Here is a 15,591-nt window from a genome sequence, read left to right on the forward strand (position 1 = left end):
AGCTTCTGGCAAACAGAGGCTAGGGACACCATCCCTGTCCATCCTGGCTAATAGCCATTGATGGACCTATCCTCCATGAACTTATCTAGCTCTTTTTGAACCCTGTTAGTGTCTTGTCCTTCACAACATCCCCTGGCAAAGAGTTCCACAGGTTGACTGTACATTGTATGAAGAAATACTTCCTTATCTTTGTTTTAAACCTGCTGCCTATTTACTTCATTTGGTGACCCCTAGTTCTTGTGTTATGAGGAGTAAATAACACTTCCTCCACACCAGTCATGATTTTATAGACCTCTATCATATCCCCCATTAGTCATTTCTTTCCCGAGCCGTCCCAGACTTGTTAATCTCTCCTCACATGGAAGCTGTTCCATACCCCTAATCATTTTTGTTGTCTCTCTCTGTACCTTTTCCAATTCCAATATATCTTTTTAGAGATGGGGCGACCACATCTGCACGCGGTATTCAAAATGTGGACGTACCATGGATTTATATAGAGACTGTCACGGAGTATTGGGGGACTCAGGGCCCTGCACCCCCGGCTTCCTGCGATTCACCATGACTCTCAGCCAGCCAGTAAAGCAGAAGGTTTATTTGGATGACAGGAATACAGTCCAAGACAGGTCTTGCAGGCACAGACAACAGGGCCCCCCTCAGTTAGGTCCAGCTTGGGGTCCCAGGGCATGCCAGCCCACCCCCCTTGGGGGGTCAGAGCCATCTCTGCCTCCCAGCCATCTCTCCAGCCTGCTTCCAGCACTCTGCTTTCAGCGACCCCTCCCACAGCCTTTGTTCAGTTTCCCGGGCCCCGGAGTCACCTGACCTCCAACCCCCTCCTGGGTTCTCATGTTACAAGCTCAGGTATGTTCCCTCGGGCCGACTCCCATCCTCCGATGCAGACCATCCTAGTCACACTCCCCTGTCAGCATTCCCACACCCCAGCAAGAACAGTCCCAGTTCGTCACAGAGACAATAGGATATTTTCTGTCTTATCTATCCCTTTCTTATTGATGCCCAACGTTCTGTTCACTTTTTTGCCTGCCGCTGCAAACTGATTGGATGTTTTCAGAGAACCATCCACAGTGACCCCAAGAGCTCTCTCTCGAGTGGTAACAGCTAATTTAAACCCCATCATTTTGTACGTACAGTTGGGGTTGTTTTCCATTACTTTGCATTTAGCAACGTTCTCTTCTCCCGCAGCAAGGGGAGATGACACGGATGGGACAACTCCAAGGGAAGACACCTCTGGCATGTCTCAGCCAAGGAGCTGCTGTGGTTTGTACAGTGCCCCAGGCAGGGTCAGAAGCAGCAAGTGAGGCTCTGCCCATTCCAGACTGGGCACTTTTCTCAGCTGCCCAGCACCACGTGCCCGAGTGCACCGGATGACTTCAGAACAGCTACTGGCCAATGTTGGCTCAGTGGGTATCACCTATTTCCACTGGGATCTGATCCAGGCCATGGCAATGCCCATTCCCAGTGCCCATCCCACCACCCGAGCTACTTGGGTCTCATGTTCTGGCCATAGCCGAGTCCACAGAGAGACCAAGCATGGAACTAAGAGCGGTTAGTGGCATTTCCCCCATCTGGTGGTAAGCTCGCGCCGGTAGATCCAGGGTCCTCACCAGTCTGGTGGTGGCACTGACCTTGTCCAGCACCACATCACTGATCTGGGGCAGCCCCTCGGGTTTCTGCATGCTGGCGAAGATGAACTGGAACCCGAGCAGGAATTCCCGGTCATATCTCTTCTTCTCCTCTGGGTTCAGGGGCTTCCATTGTTCTGTGGCAGAGGAAAGACCACCCTGAAAAACCACATCGCTCCCAGCCACAGCCCACACCCGGGGGACGTCGCAAGGCGGGAAGAGGAGGCAGAGAAGCAGCAGGCAAGGCAGGGAGAGAGGAGCAGCCCCACACGGCGGGCACTGAGCGGTACTGGCCCCAGCCCGGCCCCAGGGGCCCCCTGCAGTGGGGAGAAAGGTCACGCCTGGCTCAGTGGTGACACTGCCAGTCTCTGCCCACCACCCTGATGTACGGGGATGTGGGAAGTCAAGCCCACATCAACCCAACATGGCAGATGCAGATCCTTGTGCCACGACGGCTATCAGAAGGCTCCACAACAGGGCAGCCTCACATACCGCAGAGGGGCAGGCAGCGGGCAAAGCCTGCAGGCCACAGGGCATGCTGGGACCAGCAGCTCTTCCAGCTCCCCGACGTGCAGGGCTGGCATCACCCCTTGGGTTCCGGCGTCTGCAGGACCCAACCTGCAGCCTAAGCTTGAAGCTCCTGCCCTGCCCAAAGACCCACTGTCCTCCAGCGCCCATTGGACTAGCAGGTTGTGAATGGATCTGCCCCCCTCCCCCCCAATTCCAGTCTGCGCTAGGTGCTAGTGGACCCTGCTGGGGTGGAGTCTCTGCAGAAGCCGGTGAGCCAGGACAGTGACCACGTGGATGTGAAAGCCAAGAGCAGTGAAAGTCAGCAGGACGACCGGCGCGCGCTCCCGGCACCCCACCAGTGCAACCCCCGCCTGCTCAGATCCTCAGTTCCATCACAGAGCGTCAGTGGCCCAGACACGATGGCTCGTAGCGGATGTCATCACAGTAGGCCGGGCCCGTCCGAGCGCAAGAAGGAAGCAATGAGCAGGACACCTACTTTGGCTGAAGGAAGGCTCACCTTCCTTGTACTGGTACTTCTGATCTGCAGCCTTGAGCTTCTCCGGATCCAGCTTGTCCTCCTTCTCTTCCCAGGTCTCCTCCGTCTCCTCCTGAGGGCAGGCTGGGGCGGCCTCCTTGGGCTCAGGGACTGGGGGCTTGTTCTCCACCTCAGAGGCACCATCGCTGATCTGAGACTTCCAATGGAAGGAGCCAGCAAGACAAGAAGTGAGCGAGGAACCCAGCCAGACCCTCCCAAGACCCTAGAAACGTACTCAGGGCCCCCAGGATACCCCGTCCCATAGCAGTCCCCAGTGCAGAGAGCTCCCAGTTAGAGGGAGTGCTAGGCACACAACTACCCCGTGCCCTCAAACCCTGCCCCTGCTGCAGCTCAGATCCTCAGTTCCATCACGGTGCATCAGTGGCCCAGACACGATGGCACTAACAGGAGCTCATCACGAGAGGCAGCAGCCCTAGGCGGTGCGGGGGTGGGAACGCAGTGCCCATGCTGGCTCCGAAGACCACACACCCACCTCTTTAAAGGCATCCAGCAGGTCGCCCACGGCTTCCTTCTTGTTGAGCTCCTTCATTTTCCGCTTTTTCTTTGGCACCGACACGGCGACTGGAGGGGAGAGGTGGGAAAGTGAGACCCTGGCCCCGCAAGGGGCAGAGAGATACGTGCCCCGGCCACCCCTCCAATGAGAAGCAAACAAACCCCATTTTGAGCCCCTCCCCCTGCAGTACAGGGAGCGATTCCCCTGCGACCCTGGAGCTTCCTGCTCCAGGAGCCCCCATCCTTAGCCCAGGGGTGCCCGTCCCCCCCCAGCCCCCACACCTTGCATGATCTCCTCGGAGCTCTGGGAAAGAGGCGCTTCCAACGGGGAATTCTGCTCTGGTGCTTCTAGAGGCTCCTCGCACTCCTCTTCTTCCTCCTGTTCCTCCTCCTCCTCCTCTGCAGGGGGGGAGGCTAGGATGGCCGGCTCCTCCACCTTAACCTCCTCGGGTTCCGAGATGGGGCTGACGTCCGACTCCGGCTGTTCCTCTGGCTCGTCAGCCTCCTGCTTGCCAGGTACCTCCAGCCCGTTGGGCAGCACCAGCTCCTCTGGCTGGGCAACAGGAGACTCCACGACTGGCTCTGGCTGGCACACAGGGGGCTCGGCCACCGGCTCTGGCGTTTCCTCCAAGGCTCCATTGGATTCAACAGCAGCCTCGCTGGAGGCCTCTTCCTGGAGGGGCGGGGGGCTGGGAGGAGCAGCAGGCTTAGCTGGCAGCTCCTCCTCCAGGGGCACCTCCTCCGGGGGTGCCACCTCCACGGGTGCCACCTCCTCCACGGGTGCCACCTCCTTTTGTGTTTCTACCAGCACCGGTTGGGCAGGGGCTTCCGGGACAGGGGTGGCAGCTGCCTCCTCCTGGGGCTCTGTGTCCAAGGCAGGGGCTTCCTCGGGCTGCTCCATGCCCCCTGGCACTGTAGTGGTGGCTTTAAGAGGTTCGTGTGCGTCTGCAGGAGCCTCAGCCAGCTCCGCTTTAGTGTCCACGTCCACTGGGCTCTCCAGCGGCACCAGCGGCACCGGGGCCAGCAGCACAGGCTCTACCTCGGCGATCAGCGGGGGCGGGGGAGACGGGGACGCTGATTTACTTGGCTCTAGGGAGACAGGTTTACTTACAACCGGGACAGGCTTTGGGCGGTCATCTGCAAAGAAGGGAGACGGGGCGTTAGCGGTGCCCAGGGAAAGCTCGCCTCCCCGGGCCAATCCGTGGAGCTGGGGGCACAGGTGGGCTATCGGGGGTCAGCTGGCTGCCACAGACGAGGGAGGGGCTCAGGGTCACGGGGGGAAGCCAAGGAAGCAGGGTTGGTTAAAGCACCGGATAAAGGCGGAAGAACAAAGGCGCCAGTGAGAGGAGCAGGAAGAGACAGGAGGAAACAGCAGCGAGGAGGAGGAGGAGGAGAAGGAACAGAGGGCCAATGTCTATGGAGACGAAGGAGGGTCCTGCCCCACAGGAGCAAGGGGGTTGCAGCAGACAGCGGAGATCAGGCATCAAGGGGCTGAACTGCTAACAAATACACCCGCAGTCAGCGACTGTGCTGGAGCACAGCATGCGGGAGACTGGGCTCTAAAGAGGCACTGGAGTGAAGCTGGGAATCACATACAAGGCTTCAGTGCCACATCAGATCACAAGAGGTCAGACCATGGGCCATTATGCCCAGTCTCCGACAGTCGCCCACACCACGGCTTCAAGGGGAGTGTACAGAACAGAGCAATTATGAAGTGATCCACTCATCTTCCTCTCCTGCTTCTGATAATCAGAGGATTAGGGTCACCCAGAGCACGGAGCTGCATCTCTGACCATCTTGGCTAATAGCCATTGATAGACCTGTCCTCCAGTTTTGTTTTATTTGGAACCCAGTTACACTTTTGGCCATAACATCCAGTGGCAATGAGTTCCACAGGTTAATTGCGCATACTGTGAAGGAATACTACTTCTTGTTTGTATAAACTCACTGCCTATCAATTGCATCGGGTGCCCCTCGTTTTTGTAGGGTGTGAAATGGTAAATAACACTTCCCTATTCACTTTCTCCGCCCCATTCATGATTTTAGAGACCTCTGTCTTATCCCTCCTTGGTCATCTTTTTTCTATGCTGCCTAATCCTTTTAGCCTCTCCTCGTATGGAAGCTGGTCCATACCTCTAATTTTTGTTTTTTCCCCTCCACTATATCCTCTGGGCACAGTATTCAAGGTGTGAACACACCATGGATTTATATAGAGACATTATATTTTCTGTCTTATTTTCTATCCCTTTCCTAATAGTTCTTAACTGTTCACCTTTCTGACCACGGCTGAAAACTACTGCACAGTGCACAAAGAACTATCTACGGAGACTCCAAGATCTCTTTGAGTGGTAACAAGGAAAGAACAGTGTAGTTCCCCATTTTAAAGTTAAATGTTACTACAGTGGGTATACGTATAGCTGGGATTATTTTTTCCAGTGTGCATTACTTTGCCCTTATCAACATTGAATTTCATCTGCCATTTTGTTGCCCCGTCACCCGGTTTTGTGAGAGCTTCTAATTCCTTGCAGGCAGCTTTGAACACGAATGATTTTGTATCATCTGCAAACTTTGCCACTTCACCGTCTGCTCCTTCTTCCAGATCGTTAATGAAAATGTTGAACAGCACTGGACCCAGTGCAGATCCTTGGGGGACCCTGCTGTTCACCTCTCTCCACTGTGAAAACTGACCATTTATTTCTACCCTTTGTCTCCTATCTTTCAACCAGTTACTGATCCATGAGAGGACCATCCCCCTTATCCCTACTTAGTTTCCTTAAGAGCCTTGGTGCGTGACCTTGTTAAAGGGTTTCTGAAAATCCAGAGACACTGTCAACTGGATCCCCCGATCCACGTTTGGTAGGTAACTCCCTCAAAGAATTCTGATAGATTGGTGAGGCATGACTTCCCTTTATAAAAGCCGTGTTGACTCTCCCCCAACAAATCATGTTCATCTATGCGTCCGATAGTTCCCAGAGTGAAGCAATGTTCATCTAGGTGTCTGATACTTCCCAGCTACTTGGCCAAATGCCTCTGGTAGAGGGCGCAAATATGCTTGCTCACCCTGGGCACTAAAATGCCTAGTTAGGACTCTGCCCCAGGGCCTCCACCCCCAGACTATTGTGACGAACTGGGCCTGTTCTCACGGTGGTCTGTGAATGCTGACAGGGGAGTGTTCTGGGATAGTCTGCATTGCAGGATGGGATCTGCCCGAGGGCGCATACCTGAGTGTGTAACATGAGAACCCAGGAAGGGGTTGAAGGGGAGGCGACTCCTTAGCCCGGGAAACTGAACAAAGGCTGTGGGAGGGGTCGCTGAAAGGAGAGGGCTGGAAGCAGGCAGGGAGAGAGGGCTGGGGGGAGAGATGGCTCTGACCTCCCAAGGGGGGCTGGGCTGGAATGCCCGGGGACCCCAAGATGGACCTAACTGAGGGGGTCCCTGTTGTCTGTGCCTGCAAGACCTGTCTTGGACTGTATTCCTGTCATCCAAATAAACCTTCTGCTTTACTGGCTGGCTGAGAGTCATGGTGAATCGCAGGAAGCCGGGGGTGCAGGGCCCTGAGTCCCCCAATACTCCGTGACAACTATTTACTGGGTTGTGATAAGCCATAAACATTTACAAGTGACTGTTGCGTTATTTCACTGGAGGTCAGACTTGTGGGGTGTCATTGCCGGGATGCACTCTTGCTGACATGCTCAAAGAATTCTAATAGATTAGCAAGGCACAACTTTTCCCCTGCAGACTTGGGCTGATTGTCTGCATCGTCGCAGGATCCTGTAAGTGTCTTATCCGTCTGATCTTTTCACCCCACTACTGTATCCACCATAGTAACATTTAACTTTAAAAAAGGGAACTACACAGGAATGAGGATGGTAGTTAGAGGGAAATTAAAAAGAGAACGAAGATAAAATGCCTGCAAGCAGCATGGAGACAACTTTCAACACACCTTAATAGAGGCTCAGACTAAATGTATACCCCAAATTAAAAATCAATCAACCAATCAAATCCCAGTGAGAAAAACAGGGAGGGAGGGATAGCTCAGTGGTTCAAGCGTTAGCCTGCTAAACCCAGGGTTGTGAGTTCAATCCTTGAGGGGGCCACTTTGGGATCTGGGGCAAAAATCAGTACTTGGTCCTGCTAGTGAACGCAGGGGGCTGGACTCAATAGCCTTTCGAGATCCCTTCCAGTTCTATGAGATAAACCTATCTCCATATAAAAAATAAAAATAAAAAAAGCAGCACAAACTCTGGCAAGTAAAATGTAAAAGTAGAAGTAGTCTGGCCAGGAAAGAATTTGAGAAGCAACTTGCTAAAGATGCAAAAAAACAACTGCGTGAGAAGCAGGAAGCCTGCCAAAGAGTCAGACACCAGATGTGTTAAAGCAGCACTCAAGGAAGACAAGAGAAGCTAACTGAATTCTTTGCATCAGTCTTCACCACAGAGGATCTGGCAGAAGATGCCCCAAAAGGATAGCTCTGATGTGGGTAACAAATCTAAAGCACCGTCCCAAATCGATGTGCCAGTAGGAGAGGTTTAAGACCAGATTACTGTTTAGTTTATCAATGACTCACCAGGACGAGATGGGATTCACCCAAGAGATCTGAAGGAACTCAAATGAAATTGCGGAACTACTGTCTGTAACATGTAACCTATCACTGAAATCACCTCTGTACCAGATGATGAAGGTAGCTAATATAGTGCTGATTTTTAAACCGGGCTCCAGAGGAGACCCCGGCTGTTACGCCGAACTTCAGCACTGGACAAATTGGTAGAAACCAGACTCTGCAGGGAAAAGCTGTGCCTTGCTAATCTATTAGATTTCTTTGAGCACATCGGCAATGACACCCCACAAGTCTGACCTCTAGTGAAACAACACAACAGTCACTTAGACCAGTGGTTCTCAACGCTTCTGGGCTCGGACCCACTTGTAAATGCCTATGGCTTGTCACAACCCAGTAAACAGTCTGGGGGAGGAGGCCCTGGGGCAGAGCCGTAACTAGGCATTTTAGCACCCAGGGCCTGCAAGCCTGCAGGAGGGAGAGGGGGGGCGCGGCGCACAGACTGCCCCATTTTTTGGTTGCGCCCCCCCAACTGAGACAGGCTGGGTGGCCCGCTGCAATGAGTCGGGGGTGGAGGTGGTGGCCCCTCCCTGAGCCCCGCCGTGCAGGGCTGGCCCAAGTCACCTGGCGTCGCCATCCCGAGCCATCCCCATGGCTTTGCACCTTGGGTAGCTGACCTGCTTGCTCCACCCTGGTTACAGCCCTGCCCTGGGGTGGTTTCGGTTGGATCCTGCACCCTGGTGGGATTGGGTCCTGCCCCAGCACTCACACCACAGTGGCAGTTCCTGCAGCTCCTGTGCTGTGTGTGGGGCTGCCTGGCTTGGCTCTCTGCTCCGGGCGTTGCAACCTCCGGGGTTGCAGCAACACTCAGGCTTGGCCCCGCCCCCCGACTGGACCAAATGTGTGAGAGTGGAGTTGTGACCTGGCTCACTGGGTTGCAGTGCCACTCACTCAAATTTGGCCTACCCAGGCTCCCGTCGTCATGACGGCTGGGCTAACCCTGCGTGTCACTGGAACCCGAGAGGTTGCAGTGCCTGGAGCAGGGAGGCGAGCCCAGTCAGCCCCATGGGACAGGGACCCCAGGAGCTGCCACACAACCCTTTGAAACATTCTGGTTGAGAACCCCTGACACAGACAAATCACTAAGCATTCCCGGAGGTGGGGCAGGACAAGGGGCCCAACAGCAGGATGAGGGAGTGGAAACGAGTGAGAATTGTCTGGGGTGGGTTTGGATAGCTTCATGAAATCAAGACTTATTGGCTTCTCAGCACTGGAAGAGGCACCCTGAGCATGGAATGGTTCTAGCATCTAGGTAGGAATGTCAGACTAAAGACAGCAGGAGCTACAAGCGGCCACAGGGTTCGTATATATCCAGGCAGGCCCAGCCAGACACGTGCTGGCTTTGGATGGACAAAGCAGGCTGCGAGCTGGGAACTCAGCAGAGGAATGCCTGGGCTTTAGGGAAGCATTCTGCACCACCTCAGCCAGTACGACTTGCAGAATTAGAGACGCTTGGCTTGCACACTGCCTTGGGGATGGGACTGCCCCGGGGCACCGAGTCATGGTGACCCTGAGCTAGGAGGCCCGGCCGAGATCACAAAGGGTCCAAAGTGATCAGAAACAGGCAGAAAGGGACAGAAAGACTCAGCTCAGGAAACCACAGCTGATCTCTGAGGGGGAATAACCTGAAATCCAGACCTGCGGCCAGGGCGAAGGAGAAGCTGAGAGAGACCTGGCTTCCAGCCAGACCAGTTTGCCATGGGACATGGGCACAAAGAAGAGAGGCTGATGCCAGTTTGAGCTGTATACACTGGGCACCCCTGTGCTGGAGCTGGGAGGGCCTGGTCCCTCTCCACACCACTCTAGGGATACCCTGCCCTAGGGGAAGGAGTTCACAGAGTTGGAGAGGCTGAGCCTGGAGCAGAGATGGAGAGCGTTGGGTGTGCTGAGCTCGCATGAGTCTAACCACCCGACAGGCAGTAAACCCCAAGGAGGGGGGCTCCGGGCAAATGGAGTGTCACTAAGAAAGGAGGGATTCTAGGCTGAGTCTTAGGGAGAACGGCCTCCCAGGTACGGAACGTGGGGCTGGAGCATCGACTGCCCAGAGAAGGGGCAGGAGCCACATCGCTCGGGACACTGAACTAGCCTGAGTGCAATGCTGCCACGAGCTCAGGGCAGGGCCCCCAAGTTCCACAAGAGGAAACCCCCCACCGGCTTCTCCCACCCTCACCCCAACAGCTCCACCTGCAGGGAGTCACAGCCAGGGAGAGAGCAACAGGCCGCAAGTGGGGGACAGTCACCCCCGCCCTTCAGCTGCCTGGCTGCTCTCCTGCTCCAGGTCACACACTGACTGCAGGCAGCCTATTCTCTCCGTCCGGCACCCCTACCTCAGCCCGGACACCCACCTGGCCGGACAATAACTGCTACGTGGGGTGTCTCTCCATTGGCCTGTGGCTCCAAACCGCTTCCAGGCTGTGGAACAGAAGCACGTGAAGGGTTAAGGAGTGCCCTTCCCCCACACCCCTCCACACACACTAACAACTTAAGTTGGTCTAACTACGTCGCTCACTGGTGTGGATTTTCCATGCCCGAGTGGGACAACTACCCCCTATCGGGGAGGTGGGAGCGCCCACGCCGAAGGGAGACGTTCTCCTGTCGGTGTAGGTAGCGTCTTCATATAAGCGCTACAGCAGCGCAGCTACACCCGTGTAGTGTTGTAAGTATACACAAGCCCTTAAACTCACAGCCACATACCACCCCGCCCTAGAGAAGGAACATGCAGGGCCCATCACTTGTGGTGGGGGGGGCCGGGGAGCTAGGGAGGGGCCTCTTACCTGAGGAGGGGTGGGGGTGGAGGAGGTCCTTGCTCCAGACATGATTTCTTCGGTGATGTCTTTGCCGCCCTGGTTTGGATCTCGTATCCGGATCTGCCAATTAAGAGAAGCAGAGCAGCAGTTAGTGGGGGAGGAGGGGGCACACTCCCTTCTCCCCCCCCTCACCCCGTTGGCAGGGTGAAGGGAGGGGCACACACACTTCCCAAAACAAGGGACATGCTGGCAGCAGGGCACAGCTCATGCCACTCCAGGCTGCCCTGCAGCCCAGCCCTGACCCCCCCCTGCATGTACAGTGCAGCCAGGCGGAGGCCTCTTGGGGAATCCGCTCCAGGACAGAGCCCCCTGCACACCCCAGGGCCAGCACAGCCCGTGCCTGATTCCCAAGCAGCTGGGTGGGGAACAGGTCAGGCCAGGTAGGAAGGGGAGGTTTGTTTAGCTTCCGGTGGGCTGCTGTAGCCACGTGGAGCGCAGCACTCACCCCGCTCCAACACGCGCTCGGCTGGGACCTCACACAGCCCATGGCAGGGGGCCAGCGCCGCCACAGCCAGCTGCCATTTCACTCCCGCTTGCTCGGCACATTCCCCAGCTCCCCCCTCCCACAGAGGCCAGGCCAGGAGGAAACGGCTCCTCCTGCCCCAGAGCAGCCAGGATGGGACTTCGGCCGCTGGAGGGGGAGTAGCCAGGCCAAGGGCAGGGGGAGGAAGGCACTTAGCAGCAGCCTGTGAGGTCACAGAGGCTCTGTCTGGCAGCCAATGGCAGAGCAGCCCTCCTGGGGTGCTGGGTACTTCAGCTCAGCACCAGCTGGGCCCCGCAGAAGCCACCCCGCCCCCCGGGGGAAGGAGAGACCAGCAGCCCCAGCCAAGACAGCAAACCCCCACCCAGTACAGCCTGGTATCTCCCCCCACTTGGGCAGTGGGACAGTCCAGGCATCTCTACTCCCCCCTGCACATACCCCCTCCACTTGGGCAGTGGGACAGTCCAAGCATCTCCCCCCTCCACACCCTACCCCAGCAGGGCACTGGGACAGTCCCATATTCCCCTCCCCAAGCTGGGCAGTGGGACAGTCCTGTCATTCTGATTGCATGAGACAAGGGGGTGTCACAATGCTCAGGGAACTGAGCGCCCCCATTGGCTGAACACTCCCCTGCATCCGCCCTGGCGTCTCATGCCCCTGCCCTGGCTGTAACCCAGGGTGAGACCCCTTCGGGCAGCGGTGGGACCCCAGGCCCCCAGCCTGTAAGGGATAACCCTGCCCTGGAACCTGGCAGGGGGCCGGGCAAGACAAGCCGGGTTCTAGGAGTCTCCACCCTGCCTGCGAGGGGTGCAGCGACCCCCTGAGAACACCCCACCCCCAGCATGGCAGACATCCCCACTGCTGCCAGGGCAGTCACACTCCAAGCCACATGGCAGCTACCTACCCCAAGGGCCCAGCAGGGCACCCCAACCCTCCCTGAGGACACAGTGCTATTCTACTCCTCCTGGTCCTGCAATAGCGCCCCCCTTCCCACCTCCACCCGGTGCAGCGTGCACCACACTCTAAGCCACCCCTGCCTACCAGCCTCAGCCTCGCTGCAGAGGGGTGCCTGTGTGGAGAATGTAGGTTGGGATCCATTGTCTCTGCTATGCCCCTCAGGGCAGGGCAGAATGTGGGTCATCTGTGCCCTAGCTGCATGGAGACCCCAAAACTGCACCATGGTCCCTGGGAATGGCCCAGTCCCCACAACAGATCTGACACCCGCACACCACAGAGCCCCTGGCTGGCACCCCGCCCCCCAGCACTGCAGTGGGAATTCTGCCTCCCATAACAGGCAGCTCTTCCCCCCCCCATCCAACGTGGGCTGACGCAGAGACAGCTCCAAGAGACACAGGTGCCTCTTCCCTGCCAGGCTGCCAAGGTGGCCTGCTTCTGCCACGGCAGCACGGTGCACAGCCTGGGCAGATGGGGCTCCCGGCAAAGCAGGATCCCCACATATGTCCCACTCGACAGCAGCGCAGGTGCCCAGCTGCCCAGGCAGCCCGGGCCAGGGGAAACGAGGTGGCAGAGGGTTTGAATTACACGCCATTCAGGAACACGTCCCCACATGAGCCAGGGTGGAGCCCGGGGGGGGTGGGATCTGCTCCCCCGGAAGGGGCCCTGGCAGACCCAAGCTGCAGCGCTCGCAGAGGGCGGCTTAATGCTATAAATAGATCCTGTGCCAAACCTCTGAGCAACAGCATTACTGCAGGCACCGGCTGGCAACTGCAGCACCCACCCCCAGCCGCCGTGACACAGCATGTTCTCCCCACCAGGGAGGACAGGGAAGGTCGGGCCTGACTCTGCAGACACAACCGGGAGCCAGCCACGCACTCCCTCTCCTCACCACCGCCACACACGGCCCGCCTCACCCCCACCCACAGTGGGGACAACGCAGTCCCGCCCGCTCCCTGCTTAGTGGGGTGTGCAAGGCCTGGCCAAGCGGCCTCGCATGGAGCTGGGTTCTGGCCCCTCACTTCCCGCAGAGGCAGCATTTTCAGCTGGGGGGGAGGGGGGGCGGGGGGGAGGGGAGGCAACCAGCCTTGAGCCATTCTCAGGCACCCCACAACAGGCTCCATCCCTCACAGCTAGGGGTCACCAGCACAGGGCTCCTGGGGGAGGCAGCGCAAGAACCCGGCCCCCCCTCCCCTCCCCCTCCTTACCGTCTTGCGTTCTCGCTTTGTCGGGATGGGCGGCTGCTGGTTCATCATGACCTGGGCAGTGGGGACCCCGGCTGGGAACTGCTGCACCCCCTGAGCAGGGTAATAGGCACCAGCTGGGAAAGGAGAGTCAGTCAGAGGAACTGGGTGGTCCAATCCCCATTGCACCAGGCAGCAGCCAGCACTAACAGCCTGGAGCCACCCGACACCAAGTGCCGTTCCCCCCAAGGAACCCCCAGTTCGTGGGCCGGGAATTTTGCCAGGCAGGCCCAGCACAGCAGCCCCTCCCTCACAGAGACACCCCCTGGACACAACCCAGGTAGCTCGTTTGGCCTTTCCTGCCCAGTGCCACTCAGGGTTGCCGGGGGTCAGAGCTCTCTGGAGCACCAGAGCTCTACCCAATGAGGTGCTGCGCCCATAAACACAGGAGGCCCACGGGCTGCTCAGTGGGGCGGGATCCTCTCCCAGCAGTCTCCAGCCCTGGCCAGGAATGTCCCAAACCTGAACAACAGGACCAACCAGCCCTTCCCAGAATTCCTTCCCCGTGATGCAGAGCGGAGCTGAGCTGCCCCCACGTCCAGCCTCCTGCTGCGGAGGGCTAGCCAGCCCCACGCCCACCCCTACCCGGCGGCAAGGCAAGGGAAGCCATCCCACTGGCAGGCAGGAGTTAAACTTGCCACCTAGGTTGCCGCCGGAGCTGGCAGATGAAGCCTGGAGAGAAATCCCTACTCCAGGCCCAGCTACACTTCCCAGAATGCTACAGGACAGCTCAAACTCACACCCAGCCCCCTTCCAAACCTATCAGGTGGGCAGAAGAGGAAGCCTGTGTGTGTGTGGAGTCCATGCCCCATCCGGAGAGACAGGATGACCCAAGCAAGCGCTGGGGTTCAGGTGTCTCCTCCTGCAGCTGCCTTCCTTGTGCCCCAGCTCGGCGGCAGCAGCTCCCCGGCCTTATCTCCCTCACACCAGACTGCACCCGCCCCAGCTCCGCAGAGAAGTAAGAACCAGAGCTGCCAGCCCACTCTGCTCACACCCACAATCCCAGATGGCTGGAGAGCTGGGGCTCAGGCCCCTCATCAGACCCATGGCTGTTAGGCCGGCCAGCATCCCGGCCCCACACAGCTGGACTACAGCACCAGGTAGTAGCCTGACCCCCTTGGGCTGAGCCAGGGTCACAACCAGGGCAACATGCCTGGGGTCCCCCAATTCCATGGCTGCTGCAAGGTCCCATGACCCCCAGCTGCAGATGCTGAGCAGACTCCGCCAAACCAGGACAGAACAGGGCAACCAAGAGCCCCAGGAACAGTGATGCGGGGCAAGGAGCCAGCAGCCCGGGCCGGTGGCTCAGAGCCAGGGTGACTCTGAAGTCAGGCAGCGCGAGTCAGATCTGGTCGGTCTCAGAACCAGGACTGGGAATCAGCTCTCTGCAGAGACCCAGTCTCTGCCCAGATCACCAATAGGGGGCCAGGCCCAGGGATAAGGTCCCCGTGGCACACAAGAGCATGACGCGGGCACAGGAGGGCGCCCAAGGAAGAAGAGTGTCAACCTCTGGCCTGAGCTCTGACAGCAGCCAGCCTTCCCTGAACGACGGGCCAGACAGATGCCCCCCACACTCCCCCAGCGGGGCAGGCGACCGTGAGATGGATGCCAGCATGGGGAGGGAGAGACAGTAACAGGTGGGAGCCTGGCCTCCTCCCAAATCCAGCACTTTCCTGGGCCCCTAACCCCCTGGAGACTCCAAATCTCCACACCAAGGGCGTGGGCCTGTCCCACCCCACTGGCCACCCACACACCTCAGCGGGGCACTCGTGGCTCAGGCTAGGAAGCAGCCACGGGGCAGACCAAGCGTGGGGAGTTCAGGCTGGCTAGCCAGGAACTGTCCTGCTAGCTGGCCAGGGTGGGGAGGGGAATAACCCAAAGTTCCTCCATCCGTAGGAACACGTGGTCCTTCCTAGGGCTCGAGGGCCTGGGAAACTGACAAAGGAGGGGAAGTGACTTGCCCAAGATCACCCAGTGAGTCAGTGGCAGTGCTGGAAACAGAGCCCAGATCTCCTGACTCCTGGTCCTGTGATGAGCCACCAGGCTGCCCTTCCCCAGATAGGGACAGAGCCCCCAGCAAGTGCTTGCAGGGGCTCAGCAAGGGAACAAGAGCCCCTCCCATCTGAAGCACCCGACACCAGCTCAAAGCTGCAGGTTCAAGCCAGCCCTGGTCCTTACAGGCCCGTTGGAGCTTTTCCCCAGCCTCGCTTTCTGGGAGCAGACGGCCCAGGAACCACACCTCACTGCCCTCATCTTTGCCAGGGTTGGCAGCTGGTGGAGACCAGGAGGCCTGGT

At 57.9% G+C, this 15,591-nt stretch overlaps 1 protein-coding gene and 2 non-coding genes across 7 annotated transcripts in view; all 3 read right to left on the reverse strand.

Annotated features, from left to right (window-relative positions):
- EIF4G1 (eukaryotic translation initiation factor 4 gamma 1) overlaps nucleotides 1–15,591 on the reverse strand; it is a 46,016-nt gene that overhangs the window by 12,876 nt on the left and 17,549 nt on the right. For 2 of the 5 annotated variants that reach the window (XM_054039049.1, XM_054039050.1), the window contains exons 6-12: nucleotides 13,261–13,373; nucleotides 10,585–10,677; nucleotides 10,156–10,222; nucleotides 3,478–4,332; nucleotides 3,176–3,264; nucleotides 2,644–2,839; nucleotides 1,620–1,774 (exon numbers count right to left, since the gene is read on the reverse strand). In XM_054039049.1, the coding sequence (XP_053895024.1) occupies nucleotides 1,620–1,774; nucleotides 2,644–2,839; nucleotides 3,176–3,264; nucleotides 3,478–4,332; nucleotides 10,156–10,222; nucleotides 10,585–10,677; nucleotides 13,261–13,373 (1,568 nt within the window). The remainder of the gene's footprint in view (nucleotides 1–1,619; nucleotides 1,775–2,643; nucleotides 2,840–3,175; nucleotides 3,265–3,477; nucleotides 4,333–10,155; nucleotides 10,223–10,584; nucleotides 10,678–13,260; nucleotides 13,374–15,591) is intronic. The other 3 variants (XM_054039054.1, XM_054039053.1, XM_054039052.1) reach the window with 3 other exon arrangements.
- LOC128843843 (small nucleolar RNA SNORD66) lies at nucleotides 2,519–2,595 on the reverse strand. The gene has a single exon (XR_008446367.1). It is a non-coding gene; the product is annotated as a small nucleolar RNA SNORD66 (small nucleolar RNA).
- On the reverse strand, nucleotides 3,030–3,106 carry LOC128843844 (small nucleolar RNA SNORD66). The gene has a single exon (XR_008446368.1). It is a non-coding gene; the product is annotated as a small nucleolar RNA SNORD66 (small nucleolar RNA).

Source organism: Malaclemys terrapin, chromosome 9 (assembly GCF_027887155.1).
Source record: "Malaclemys terrapin pileata isolate rMalTer1 chromosome 9, rMalTer1.hap1, whole genome shotgun sequence".
NCBI lineage: Eukaryota > Metazoa > Chordata > Testudines > Emydidae > Malaclemys > Malaclemys terrapin.